General features: G+C 36.9%; 2 protein-coding genes across 2 annotated transcripts; one reads left to right on the top strand and one right to left on the bottom strand.

Moving 5' to 3' along the window:
• The first annotated feature begins 3 nt into the window (after window positions 1-3).
• LOC145469767 (molybdenum cofactor biosynthesis protein 1-like) lies at window positions 4-9,306 on the top strand. Its single transcript, XM_081453569.1, has 12 exons — window positions 4-206; window positions 1,756-1,888; window positions 2,314-2,481; window positions 3,448-3,612; window positions 3,816-3,877; window positions 3,968-4,039; window positions 4,491-4,530; window positions 5,218-5,330; window positions 6,000-6,110; window positions 6,937-7,057; window positions 7,514-7,579; window positions 8,494-9,306. Exons 1-11 carry the CDS (start codon window positions 60-62, stop codon window positions 7,567-7,569), a joined length of 1,188 nt encoding a protein of 395 aa, XP_081309695.1. The 5' UTR covers window positions 4-59; the 3' UTR covers window positions 7,570-7,579; window positions 8,494-9,306.
• LOC145469740 (cyclic GMP-AMP synthase-like receptor) lies at window positions 9,279-13,000 on the bottom strand. The gene has a single exon (XM_081453524.1). It carries the CDS (start codon window positions 11,861-11,863, stop codon window positions 10,016-10,018), a length of 1,848 nt encoding a protein of 615 aa, XP_081309650.1. The 5' UTR covers window positions 11,864-13,000; the 3' UTR covers window positions 9,279-10,015.
• Window positions 13,001-14,864: the final 1,864 nt, after the last annotated feature.

A 14,864-nucleotide genomic window follows, 5' to 3' on the forward strand; every position in this document is an offset into this window, starting at 1 on the left:
CCCAGGCCTTCCGAGGCGTTACATTCGATCGAGGGGACGGGACGGAGAACACTTCCAACATGGCCGGCCCTGGGGTCATCAAGTGCACCATTCGGTGTCTGTGCCCTCCTATTTCCAGCAATACACGGTTGAAATTTTGCAAAATTGCACGTGATTTCTTTCAACGACAACACACAAGACCAGTGGAGGATGACAGAGTCAAAAACGTAAGTACAGCTCAACGTGTAAACAGTCCTCAGCGCTGGCCGAGAGCATGCAGTCGAATTTTCTTTACTGAGATTGTGCAATTTATGAAACGTCAGGGAAATATCTTTATATAACATCTTTATCTTTATATAGCACCCAAATTTAGACAAATAAGATAAGCTGCAAGGAATTTTTGTGAAATATAATTCTGCCAAGGTACACGATGTTTAGTTCTAGCTATGTAAGCTTGTAGAATTGTACAATTGAGCTCGATTATGTACCTTGATCGATACGTTATTCTGGTCATTGTGCATTCCATCAGTTACATTATCTTTGGCTTAAACAATAGATAGATATTTGCTACTTATTCTTCGAAAACTCGATTAATTTTCTTCAATGTCTGAAAGAGATAACTGGGATTTTTACACACTTTTAATGTTCATTTACGAAACATTGTACGTAAGTTAATCCCCTTCGCCGTTACCAAGGCTTCTCCCGGCTGCAAAGGGAAATGTGTATGAAAATTATAGTAAATGACACTGAGAGGAAAAAAAAAATAATCACATACAAACAAAAATATATAAACATGACATTTCTTCTTTAAGGAGTTCCTTCAGGGAAAATAGATAATTATAATCTTCTAGGGTTGACATATATGCCCCTCCCCTTCCCTAGCCACCTCTCCCTTGATTTCTTGTCTGACTTAGGACATATGGGTTATTGATCAATCATGAGGTCAAGCTAGCTGGATAGTGACCAAGTTTTTTTGTGTGTGTGTGTATAGATCAAGATAGAGATGGAGTCCAGACCATAAATAAACTCACAAAAAAAGAATGAGGTCAATATAAAGTCATCTTGACCAAACAAGCTTGTCGAAAAATCAATTATTTATAAGACGTTTCGGGAATCTTTCATTGTGGGACACGGAGGGTAGTCCAGAGTGGGCAAGATAGCACCATCTTGCATGCTCGGGTAAACCAATCACAATGCAGGGTTTGGTTCATCTTGCCCAATCACAGAGCTTGCCATATAATAATAGGAATTTCCTACAGATGTGTTCAATTACGAGCATGATTAAAGACAGAATTAGGTGATATAAAATCCTGTTTAATACTATCTCTATAATCTTAAAATATTTTAATAATAATAATAATAATAATTTTAATAATAATAATAATAATTTTAAGTAATTAAACAGTTTAGTTTGTTTTGCCCAAGATGCTTGAGAAATGTAACCCATTCAGGGGCAACTGCCCAAAAATGCAGTGCACACAAATGAAATATTAAACTCTCCAATTACGCGCATGACATCTACACTGTCTACTTGTATGCACGAAGCATGTACTTTCCTTAGGCCAGTTGTCTCATTTGGTATAACACCAAGCCTGCTGATAGCTAATGCTAGGAGATTGGACACCAGTGAAGATCATCATGGGTTGTGTCATGAAGAAAAAGACACATTTGAGTAAATGTTGTGTTGCCTTTGATGGACTGTTTTGTCGTGTTTCTGTCTTGTAACAGCGAATCAGAATCAATTGAGTACTAAATGATTGAATCATTTCTTCACAGGTTCATCCCTCAAGAACCAGAAAATATTTCAAAGAAGAAGAGCTGAGACCATTTTCAGATTTTCTGACTGATAAATTTGGAAGACATCACACTTATCTTAGGATATCACTAACAGAACGTTGCAACTTAAGATGTAGGTACATCTATATTAGTTAACAGTTTTTAAAAGCAAAAATAATGTAAACCATAAAACAGGTAATTGCTATTTCAAGACTTGACTTTAGTCCCAGTTGGTTCCCTTCCTTCCTTTTGTTCTTTTCCTTGGGTTGGACTATGCACACTTTGCTCTAGAGTAGCTTTCTTCAGCCCAAAGTAAATAAAAAGCAAATAAGCAAATAAGCAAAGAAAAAGTAATAAAAGGAAAAAACAGGAGGAAAAAGGAAATGCATAGCAATCAGGGAGTCCTTTGAACAGCATCCTTATCCTTTGCTCAAAAAAAAGACTCGCAGTGTTAACTTTTTCTCCTAGAAAGATAAAGGTTTCACTGATCTTGGCATGAATAATATATAATTCTTTATTATGTGCTTAAAAATTTAATTGGTGTCATGTGGCTTGCAGGTCAATATTGTATGCCAGAGGAAGGTGTTGAGTTGACACCAAATACAGAGCTGTTAAATACACAAGAAATTATAACGTTGGCAAGACTGTTTGTCAAGGAGGGTGTTAAGAAAATCAGACTCACTGGAGGTGAACCATTGGTGCGAAAAGACATTGTAGAGCTTTGTGGTAAGATATTTATTATTTTGTTGTTTTGAAAAGTATATTTTATGTCTATCATCTCGTCTTCCTCCTGAGAGTGGTATATCCTTGGCAACCTCTGGGCACCATCAAACTGACCATGTAGCTATAGAGAGACGTCAGAGGTGTTGAGTTTTTTTGAAATTTTTTTCACCCCTAAGTGGTACCAAAATTTTCTAAAACAACACATTATCACTTGTTATATTTTTTTCAGCTTAATACCCTAGAAGGTACCTCGAAAGCTCCTTTTGTGGAGCTTTTGAGGCTGAACAGTCCAAGAGGTACCAAACCCAATTTTTTAACCCCTAAAAGGTATGATGGCTGGTCCGTTGAGCAAGACACGAAAGAAACCCACAAGAAGCAAAGGGCCGCAGTTTTCTTTTGCATCTCACTCGACTGACTAAGTAAAAGAGGGACTACTCATAGTCTAGCATGACAAGCACCCCCGTCCTTTTTATCCCTCCTCCACCCCGTAGGGGAGGAGAAAAGACCTCATAGCAACATTTATCAAGCATGTAGGAAACAATAAATTGCATGTCCATACACAGCTGGAATGTAGTGAAGCATTTCTGCAAAGTCTCCTTTAAATGACCTGGATATGTAAGTTTTAGCCCAGGCTTGCATGTGTGTTATATCTACTTTCAGGACTAGTCAGATTGGAATTTAAAATTTACTGTGTCCATACATGTATGCAAGATTTGTTCTGGCTGTTTAATGAGTGACCAGTATAACTGGAAACTACATGTAGCCTTGAGTGAGCATTTGACCATTGCTTTTTTAAAATGTACTAGTCTTGCTGTCTCTTTCTTTTTTGCAAGTTTATCCATGGACCATGTCTGTAAGCTGTCAAGGGCATATGCATGCATACAGTCATGTGCATTATTGATTTGATAATAACTGTAACTTTCTATTAATTAATTAAAAATTCTGTGTCCATATTTTTTTTGTCAACAGAGGAACTGGGTAGGATAGAGGGTCTTGAAACATTGGCCATGACAACAAATGGCGTCACTTTGGCAAGAAAATTACCACGCCTTAGAGATGCAGGACTCAATTTACTGAATATTAGTCTTGATACATTAGTACCCCAGAAATTTGAGTTTATAACAAGAAGAAAAGGTGCGTAATGTTACATAACTTTTTTTTTTAAGTATTCATCTCCTTTCTGGTTGTGACAATGGATTACACATGGCAAAATGATACTACACATATTAATTCTAACTGCCTATAATTATTACATAATGTAGGACAGCAAGTTGAGAATTTAAAGAAAGACTACACTTAAAAAGACAGTCACACTTCTTTTTCAATATTGTTTTTAGGTTGGCATAAAGTAATGGAGTCTATTGACTGTGCTTTAGAACTTGGTTATAACCCAGTTAAGGTATGAAACTTAAAGAGATTCAATTCATGATGAGAAGTATCACTTTCACTATGACAGTTTCAATATGACAGGTTTTTCTTGTTGTGCTAGGTGAATTGTGTTGTAATGAGAGGCTTGAATGAAGACGAGGTCTGTAACTTTGTGGCAATGACTGAAGATAAGGTCAGTTTCACATTAAGAAAGTGTCCATTACATGTAGCATTGAAAAGATTGTCAGGCAGAATGAGTGGGTATGAGGTATAATAAGCTTGTAATACAAACTTTTGCACTTGTGAAGGCTTTTAATCATTACAACATAACATAAACAAGACAAGTCCAAGGATAATTATTTTTGTTAATGTTGTTGAATCTTACCAATGTTAAAAACCAACAATCCCCATACTCATCTTGTTTATGTTATATTCAAAAACATCCATACCACTCCCACAAACCATTTGTCTGTTTGACAGGTCAATCTGTTTAATCTAGCAAAGTATTCAAGATCAAAGTATGGCCTGAAATCTGAATGTACAGTAAAGGTCTTGGCATCTCTTTGAATCTCAGTTATTGCCAAATTTTCCCCACTACTTATAATAATTTTTGCTTTTAAAAACCACATATGTTGTGTGACCAGGCTGTAGATGTGCGGTTTATAGAATACATGCCGTTTGATGGTAAGTTAGGAAAATATCTTAGTGGAAGTTTAGTAGAGTAAAGAGTTATCATATTATGGTTACCATGTTCTCTGTAGAACACCTTTTCATACATACACATACACTACATAAAATAAGAATCATGGTTCTTAATGCTCAGTTGGATTGAGTGCAATCTGTACATACAGTACATGTATATATGAAAACAAAGAACTTACTAGTTTCTTTTTTCAGCTATTTAACAAATGGTGCCAACTAAATTTTTTTACCCTAATTATATTTTCTTGCAAACGAGGTGTGAAACAGTGAAAAAAAAACTTATAGCAATGTCATTTTAACTACATTGAAGGCCACATGCCAAATTTGAGCTCAATATTTGTGTTACAAGAAAAATATAAATGTCAGTTATAATGTAAGTAGCATAATGTTAACCCCAGACACTGATTATTAAACATTTTCTATCAGGCAAAACAAATATTAAACTTTATTAATGGCATGTGTATTCAGGGCATTCATTTTCAGTTATTTGGTAAACTTAATTAAAAGTCTATAATATTGTGCAGAATTGTTATTACATGTACACTTGTTGATTGAAATGTTCCTTCAAAGGGGTTGATTTTATCTGAAGGTTATTAATTAAAATAAGCCAAAGACAAGTAAATTTGAATTTCCTGCCCATCTACTTTTGTAATTTCTTTCTCTGATTAGGGAACAAATGGAACTTCAACAAATTTGTTCCATACACTGAATTGCTAGAAAGTATCTCTGCAAGATGGCCCGATGTAGAGAGGATGTCAGACCAGCCTAATGATACTTCAAAGGTACCTGTTACTTCTTCATGAAACAACAAACCAAACTTTGCTGTTGAATTTTAATGTTATTTGCCCTATATGTCCTGTCTGTGTACATTCCTTGTTATTGGCAAGAGCAAGACTTATTGTCAACATTGTCACGCAGACAGATGTTGAGAATTATAACAAGAGTCAACTTAGATTTAGCATAGCAAAGAACTTGTAACTCAAATCCAAACCCCAGTCAGGTCTGAATGACAAATTATCAGGAATTTGAGTCATGTTAAATGTTACTAACATATCACATTATATTACGCTTGAAGAATTTTTTTTCAGAGCTAATAATTATTGCACTATAATGGCACTGCACTATAATATCTTCTAGACTAATTGGTGAAGCTAACTGGAGTGCTTAATTTAGCTCAGAGAAAATTTTTGTCTCTTCTAACTGGCTCCCGTGTTTTTGAATGGCGAAGAGTTGGGATATACTGAGTTGTCCAACTGGCAATGACTCATTAAGTATTTGACTGGTCCTCTGTTTTGACTTCTAAACTGATCAGATTCACTTCCCTTGAAATGAAACTCCAATTTCCCCATACAACAACGAAAATACTAACAATAGATAAATGTAATTTACAGTCAGTCATTGAGTCAGGCTATCATTTTCACTGCCTCCTTTTTAACCTGTTCTTGCACCAGGCATACAAGGTTCCAGGTTTTACAGGTCAAGTTGGTTTTATCACATCTATGAGTGAACACTTTTGTGGAAGCTGTAACAGGCTTCGCATCACAGCAGATGGCAACTTAAAGGTATCAATTTTGAACTTTTCTTCTTCCTTCATTTAACACTTAGGTCACATAATGTTAATTTGTAAGGTTCTGACTAGACATACATGTAAGGCCTGGCATCTATAACTTACTTGAACCAACATTTATTTAGGTGCTAGTTTGGGAGACAGTCCTTTTTTTTGTCAGTTTGAGCTCATTACGAGCCGATGCATCATAAGTGAGTATAATGGGGATCAATGCAAGTTGAAAAGAGATTCCACTTTTTTTCAGAGATGAAGCCTTGAGCCTCTCATTCTTTCCACAGTCCATTACACTATGATTGTTTGGGCAACCTGAGTGAGTCTGTCACCCAAAACCCAATCATACTTCAAGCGGTTTACTGGTGAAATGCATAATTCTCTGATATTTTCATGACCCTGAATCTGCAAATTAAGTGCATTTTTTAAAGTCAGTAGACAGCTTATAATGGACTTCTTAATTACTCTTGTATAATGAACACAAAACTGTTTGGAGGCATGTTCTCATATGCAGTACACAGTCTACATAATATGAGAAGAGACTGAAATTCTCAGTGGCTATATACTAAATAGCACTTGTTATCAGCAGTTTATGGTTCATGCCTAGAATCTTTGGCCCAATTGTATTACCTGTAGGCATGTATTTATGTGGTGCTATAGCTATTTGGGCTCTGCACACTTTGCACAGATATGGAGACAGTAGAGATAGCTCTGTTTGTCAAATGTTTTGGACTTAAAGCATGTTTATGCTGTTGTTGACCAACAAACGTTCTGCCTATATTTCACTAGCATTTTCATCATGATTCAATTTTTCATTTGCTTTAATACAGGTGTGTCTGTTTGGTAATTCTGAAGTATCATTACGAGATTCTCTGAGAGCAGGAACCAGTGAGGACGAGCTTTTAGAAATCATAGGTGCTGCGGTGGGGAGGAAGAAGAAACAGCATGCAGGTATAACTTAAACCTGTTTTTACAGCTGCCATGCCAAAGCGAAAATATCAGAGTATACTCTGTGCATGCAAAACGCGATATACAGTACTGCAGTCATCTGGAGGATTCGAGAGTATCTGAGGATAGATATGTGAAGTATTCAAGTGGAATTCAGACTCTAGAATGTGTAAAAGTTTCCAGAAAATATCCTTTCTGTCATATGCCTTTAACCAATTCTCTCTCATTCAAGCTTTTTAAATCAAGATAGCTGAATATTGGTCTTGTTCTTTTTTGTCATGTGCAAAAAAAAAAATGAGCCAATGGTCTGCCATCTTGACATGATGCTTGCATGGTCAATAACCCAGTGTTCGTTTAATACAGACTATAACTTATCAATGCTTGGAGGCACCTTGTTTGATAGCCTATAAAGAACAGTCATACAGTTATAACAATATTACACATGATTTTCTTGCACAGGAATGTTCAACATTGCTAAACAAAAGAATCGTCCCATGATTTTGATTGGTGGATGAGGAAATGTAGGTACTATTATGCCTTTGTTATTTAAGCTTGTTTTTTCTAACCTTTTATCAGTACATGTGAGTGTCTGGGCAATAAAGTTTCTTAAGGGCATTTCCTGACCAATAAATGCATGGGCTTCAATGGTTTGTTGTTGGTCATTGCAAATGCCACATCAATAAGCCATTGAGAGTTACCTCGTGCTTCTGTTTCAAAATGAGTCTTTTTGTGCAAAACCTTTCATGTGAAAATCAGTTTGATTTGCATGAAAATGAACATATAGGTGGAACACTTTACCATATGTCGAATGGTTTCATACAAAGACTTGTTTTGACACAGAGGCCAAAGGCAATGCGGAAGTGACCTAAATATTTCATTAAATGTCAGAATAGCATCCATGTACATATAGCTAATAAATACATTTTGCATAACTAGTGTTATTTCCTTGATGACTTTATTTCTTTACATAAGGATCAATAACAACATTTAAGCAGTAGAGAACTCTTTCAGCATTTACATAGCCTCATCTAAACTCAAGGAAGGTTGAGAGAATTCAAGACAGTTATGCAAACCCGAGACGTACTGTAGCCTAGGGTTTGCATAACTTTTGAGAATTCTCTCGGCCCCCTGAGTGTTTAGATGAGGCTAAGTAAACACGGAAAAAGTGCTCTATTGCTTTTATGAAATAATTCTCAAAAATATGCATGAATCTATAATGTCACAACCGTGTTTACATTCTCTCATCTAAACACACCTATCAACGAATGAGAGCGTGCGTAATAGCTCAGTTATTTTATAAACTGTAATGTTCAAAAGCATTCAGACAATTTCTGTTATTGTTCAAAGCTGGAAATAACAGTTAGATCTGCGAGAAAGTTAATAAGAAAATTATTCTATGCCTTGTATATTCTTCAACTTTTCTATCATTTCCCCTACAGGAACACTGTCTTACTGGATTACCAATGTCTATCTTTTTCCACATTGTCCCATGAGCTTGAAGACAAGTTGATGATCTTTGGATGGAGTAATACTTATTTCCACAAATGTATAATGTTTAAACTAGCCCACATGGAGACATCTCCCATTTCTGTTGCTTTCCTTCTTTTCTGCAAAGCAAGGAAATGGAGACATCTGTTTACATGATGGTGTTAATGAAAAGCCAATTTGGAAAACCATTATAATTAAATCAAACTATTTTTTTTTTTTTTCAGCAACACTGTCCTTGTTGATCAAGCAAATTTCTCATGATTCCCATTAAAAATGGGTGATAATGATTATATCAGTTTATTATTGTCAATATTTTAGAGATTTATGGAAAAATGGGACAGAGGACATAATGCTAGTTATATATCTTACGAGTGACAAAAATTAATATTGTACATGTAGGTAAAACTAGTTGGCTCATTTAGTCACTGTAAATAGTAGGATGTCAATGAATGTAAAATTAGTACTTTGTCAGTGAGACAAACAAAATGTTACAAGAATATTGAAAAAAAATGAATGTACGGACATATTATAACAAAGGATTTTTTACTTTTGTACAAAAAAAATTGACTTTAATTTTTTTGCAAGTGGAAGTATTTTTACTGTAATACAAATGTCTTTACACACATACATGTATAGGTTATATATGTTAATCGCTCATCGTCATACAGCCAACGTACTTCTTAAAACCAACGTGAAAACATGAAAATTATAATATATAAAAGATTCAGTAGGGAGAAATTAAAATTTGAAGTAATGAGGTTGAATTTGCTTCTGTGACATTTGCTTGTGTGACAAGACTGGATTTGGCTGGAAGTCACGCAACACTAGGTGTAATGAGGATGAGTTAAAGACAAACATGCAACTAATGGGACAAATTTTCAACCAACTAAGATGACTTTGTTTACCTGTCAGAAACTTAACAACTCGGTTAAGAAGATCGACAGTTCCACTAGACGTTTGGCCAAGAGAAATAAAATAATGATAGGTCTAACATACTGAACTAATAACAATGGCCTTGCTTTAATTAGAACATTATGTCAAGGCATGTAGCAACGGAAGTGATCTATATGTTGATTGGCAGAGTTTACCTGATGTAACAGGTCAACAGTAACTAAAATTTGTCGCATTAGAATAAGTATCCTTGGCCTTTTTTTCTGAAAGTTGAGCACGCTTAAAATTAAAAAACATGATAAATGATTTTTGCGGCCATGAATTACCCGCAGACAAAAAAGGTCGATTTACATGGAAATTTTCCACGCGTAACCCCTAACGCGTTATTGTTTTTGTTGTAACCTCAACTACTCGAAATGATGTAATGTAAAACTTCTATCCCCTTGAAAAGGGCACACACTTGGATACAGAAAGTGTCTACATAGAAGGGTTGTCCACTTGTAAGTGTCCTCTTATGAGTGTCCACTTACGGAACGTGTCTCCCGCCGTTAGCGGAGCTTTCAATGTCTTCTCACACTGAGCTCAATCCAAATCTAACTCGGGTAACGTGATGTAATCGAGTTTTTGTTTCATTACTTCTTTAGAATGCAAAATTAATTGGCTAACATAATCAACTGCAGCAGCCATGATGTAATCATCGGGGACCAGGGAGATTAACGATTTGAGACGCTCTTTTAAAAGAGCACGCCCCTTGTCGCTGCCTTGTTTCCCTGTAACATCAGCAATGCCTTGAAGGAAACCTGACGGGGTGAACTCGTGAGGAACTGCTTTGCGAATATTTGGCACGGTTGAGCTTTCTTCTTCAGTATAAAAATATACATACTCATCAAACCAGTCGAAAACAAAATGACGAGGAGATATCTGTTCAACTTCTTCTTCCGACAGCTTTTTATTCTCAGACTCGAATTTCTTTTTCTTCTCGCAGGTTCTGATGTAGAATTTATGAGCTAACATGTTTAGCTCACCTTCAAGAGTATTCAGTAACTTCTTGAAGAAAGCTTCCAGCGCATTCCACATTTGGATCAACCATCTGTAGGCATCTTCATCAAGCTCTGTAGTGTTGAGGTCAGTGAGGTCACTCATAAACCTTGCTTCGTCACCTCTACCAAAAGGAACGTTACCAATGTTCTCAAAAACTTTATTCCAGAGAGCAGTCGGCTGGTTTCTTCCAGCAAGGAGGCCTGAGATTATGTAATCCGTCAAATCAGTCATTTGTAAGACTCTGATCTGTTGTTTCCTCTCTCTGGCGTCCTCTGGTGTGTGGGCCGATTCCAAACCCTTCATCTGATTTAACATGTCTTCCAGGACACATTGGCGCAGTTTGTTCTCGTGATCAGCCTCTGTTAGTAGATTTTGTCTCGCTATGAAGAAGCTCGAGATTTTCTCCGTCTTCACGCCTTGCAATGCCAGCTCTAAAGCTTGAAATATCCTTTGCCACTGAACTTCTCCGTCCCAGAGATCGCGGTTCGTTTGGAATAGCTCAGAAAGAAGGACGGTCTTCAACATGTATGATGGAATCAAGGATGAATCCCATCCCACACTCTCCGATATCTCATCTCTCATGACTTTCAGAACTCGGTAGCATGTTTTGAAACCGTCTGGAGAAGAGGCCAGAATTTCTTTTTCTGTCATGGAAAACGAGATACGCCAGCTATCGAATCCAGCGGGAACAACGTGGAATCCACACTTCTGAAGAATTGGATTTACTTTTTGCGAGAGCTTTGTCAACTCAACGGGTAGCTTGGATTCTTGGTAATCCAAAGTCAGTGTCAAATCCACGCTTACAGCCAGATTTCTGTAACTATTGCCGCCTTGCCAATAGATTGTAAGTGTTGTAGCCGGGTCGTGTGATTCCGAGTACATCACAGATGAACCTTCTTGCCCACCGGCATTTCCTAGTAGCTCAGAATAGACAGGCCACCATGTTCCATACATTTCTTCTCGTACCCGCTGAAAGGCCAGTCCTTCAGGTAGTTCGGCGTCATTAAGAGAGGCATTGACCAACTTCTTGAAGAAACGGGAGAGCATATGTGGGTTGAAGAAGCCCTCGTCATCTTTGAATTCTTCCCACTCTTCTTCAGCAAGGAATAGTTTGACGTAGCCTTCGCCTTTGTCGCATGGACGAAATAATGGTTTGTCGGTGAGTGAGTCAATTCTTATCATGAAGTCGAATTCATCTGGCTGGCCAACCTTCGCTCCTTCGTAAACACTTCCGCTCTTAATAAGAGTGCTCCGAAATCGCTTGTCCCGCTTTTCCACCTCCGCTAGAATGTTGGTCACGAATTGCTCGAGTTTCTCTCGAATCAATTCGGCTTCACTTTCGTCTTTAAACCTTGCTTTTTCTTCAAAACGTTCCACAATTTCAGCCATGACGATGTAGGTTGACCATTACAACTGACTTTGCCCAAAACTGGCTTTGCATCACGAGAGATTCGTGAATATTGGTCCGTTGTTGAGATACCTAGCATAAAATGTCAACATCTTTTGTTCCTTGGAATGCAATTATCCGCAAAACGCATCCTTTCTTTGTTCGAACAACACAACAGGAACTGTTACTTATTGTAAGTTGATAGATTTTTCCCGTAAATACATTGAGACACTTGTATTAATTTCATTCTAGAAGTGTGAAATATGGTATACAAACGTGATCAAATCAAACGAATCAAGTTGGCGTCCCTTTGATCTGCAAACCATGCTTTTATTCTCAAAACGTTCCAACTTTTCTGACATGACGATGCAGTTTGACTTCTTCAATAGACTTTGCCAAAAGTGGTTTTGCATCACTGGATATCATGCAGTGTTGAAATAACTAACATAATATTGCAACTTCTTTTGTTCTTTGGGGTACATGATCACCCGCAAAACACATCTAACAGGAACTGCGTGTTTTCCCGATCAATATGTTCATACACCATTACTGATTTAATTTTACAAGTCTGAAATTCTGACGACGGTATACAAACGTGATCATATTTTCTGCACACTATTTTGCACAGTAGTCTGAAATAAGACAAGGGTCTAAACAAGAAGGCCCTACTCCGCGCGAAAATCTACCTCCTCCTCCTGGATTGATGGGCGCAGCATTCCCTAAACTAGAAGCTAGATAGTTGGGCTCTTAAGAAGGTTTTTGCACACTGAGCCGTACGAAGCGGATGCAGAGTGACAAACAGAACCAAGCAGTAACTCTCAGTTGTTGTGTAACGTTCGTCTATATAAGTAGCTCTTAACTGATGTGTAACATTGGTCTAAGTAATTAACTCTTAGCTGTTGTAACTTTAGCAATCTTACCGCAAGACTTCTCGGCGCCAAATTTGCCTTGGAGCAAACACATTAACATGGGACCACATGGGTATAACAATGATTTTTAAAAAGTAATCACTGATATTGATACAACACACAGACATTGAAACAAATGTGAAAACAACACTCTTTGCCAACTGAGCTAGCCGTTTACTTTATTATGATTATCCTTTAATCATAAAATTACCTTAAATCAAGAATAATATAACATCGTTTTATATCTAAGAAATATAATGTTGCATTTTCGGAAAGAGAACACAATTCGACCTTATGCAGTACATGGCATTTAACATATTTTGGTTCCACTTCATAATGACTAGACTTTGGATTTATTTGTGGTGTTGTTCTAAGTCGTGAAATAATAGAAAAAGAATGATGAGAGAAGCCTTGAAGCTTTGGGGTCATCAACTTCAGTGCTACGAAACGTTTCAATGGCAATTTCAAAATGTTACTTTGCTTCAGAGCATAATTTGCACGTCCTTTATTATAACTCTTCCTAACTGGGCGCGTCCAAGTCAATCCCTGAACGATCGACTTGTTTGATTTGTTCAAATCAATGTACAACTGTTCTTATTAATAATGACCGTGACGAAACGAGCTGCGTAAGACTAGCCACATCATCACAAGTAACTGTCTACTTTATTGTCAATTTTCACTCGTGAATTTGTGCGGTCAGTAATCAACATGCGATATAATGCGAGATTGCTGTCATCATTAGTTAGCGAACGAAACTCTGGGCGCGATGCCCAACGAGTTTGCCAAGCAGAAAGGTCTTTGAAGAGTCCCTTGGCCGGGACGAAACGAGCTGCGTAAGACTAGCCACGAACAATGTCTTATCACAAGTAACTGCCAACTTTATTGTCATTATTGCCAATAATTACAAACTAGTAGCGAAAAATGTATCGTGGTATTTTCTTAAAAATTGACAAAAATGATGTTCGATCTCTTCAGTTTCAAACAAAACACTCCTCTACAAGACGTAAACAGGAACATCCAATTATTTGCTGATGGTCAATCAAGCAAGGACTCAAGTGTCTTGATAGAAGTCTTATTTAATTTTTCGTTCTGTCAGTCAAATGGCTTCACGAAACCTCGATTTTGAGTTGATTTCTTAGCTTGTGGAAAGCACATCGATTGCAGTCGTTTTATTTGGTGAGATGTTGATTAAGGTGGTATGGTACCCTCAATATGGACCAAAAAGTTTGTTTAAATATGGTGAAGAAAGATCAATTGTGTGCTATTGCACTCAAGAAGAGAAATTAAATTTCTAGAGTTTTACTCAAAATGGTTCCTATGGAAACCAGCCACAGCCTTTTGAAGTAGTGTTTTCTAGTATTGACGCCAACACTTCCTGCTCTTTTACGAAACAAGAATTGACTGTCAAATAAGCATATCATGTAAGTTTCTGTTTTGTTCTGTGATATGAACCTAAGTTTTGACACTTAACTCTTATTTTCAGTGCTTTTTACAGCTTTATTTGGAAATAACCTTATTTTTTACCACACCCAGTGGACAAATCATCTTATGTCACGTGACAGACCTTAAAATGTTACGATTTTTTTGGTTTATAACATCACGACACTATTGGTCTTTGATGAGCCCAAGTTTCAGAAATTCTACTTAAAAACCTTGCAAAGTAGAAATGTTGGCGCGAAGTCAGTCGGTACAAAAGTAAACTTTTGAGAAAAATGCACTTTAAGTTTTTTACACGAAGTATTAAGCATTTAACGAGCCACAAATAGTGGGGGGGGGGGGTGCAGATTGGATCTCGGGGGAGGGGGTACAATGGTTGTTCTATTTTGTAAAAAGTTACCGCAGTTGTGGGAAATATTCCTTGTCATAAGGGAAATGAATGAGCCTGTGATGGCAATTTGAGGCAAAGCTTTTCACAAATAATTATACCAATCGAGTTGTGCATGTCTTAAAAGTTTTTTCTAAATAGTTTTGTTCATGTAAGTTAAAAATAATCTATATTTTTGGTCACGTTCTTATAGTAAACAGTCGTTGCTATGGCCGTTGCCACGTGAAAAAACTTATACCACTGTGTACTTTCCTTAAATTTCACACTCAT

Source organism: Orbicella franksi, chromosome 15, assembly GCF_964199315.1.
Source record: "Orbicella franksi chromosome 15, jaOrbFran1.1, whole genome shotgun sequence".
NCBI lineage: Eukaryota > Metazoa > Cnidaria > Anthozoa > Scleractinia > Merulinidae > Orbicella > Orbicella franksi.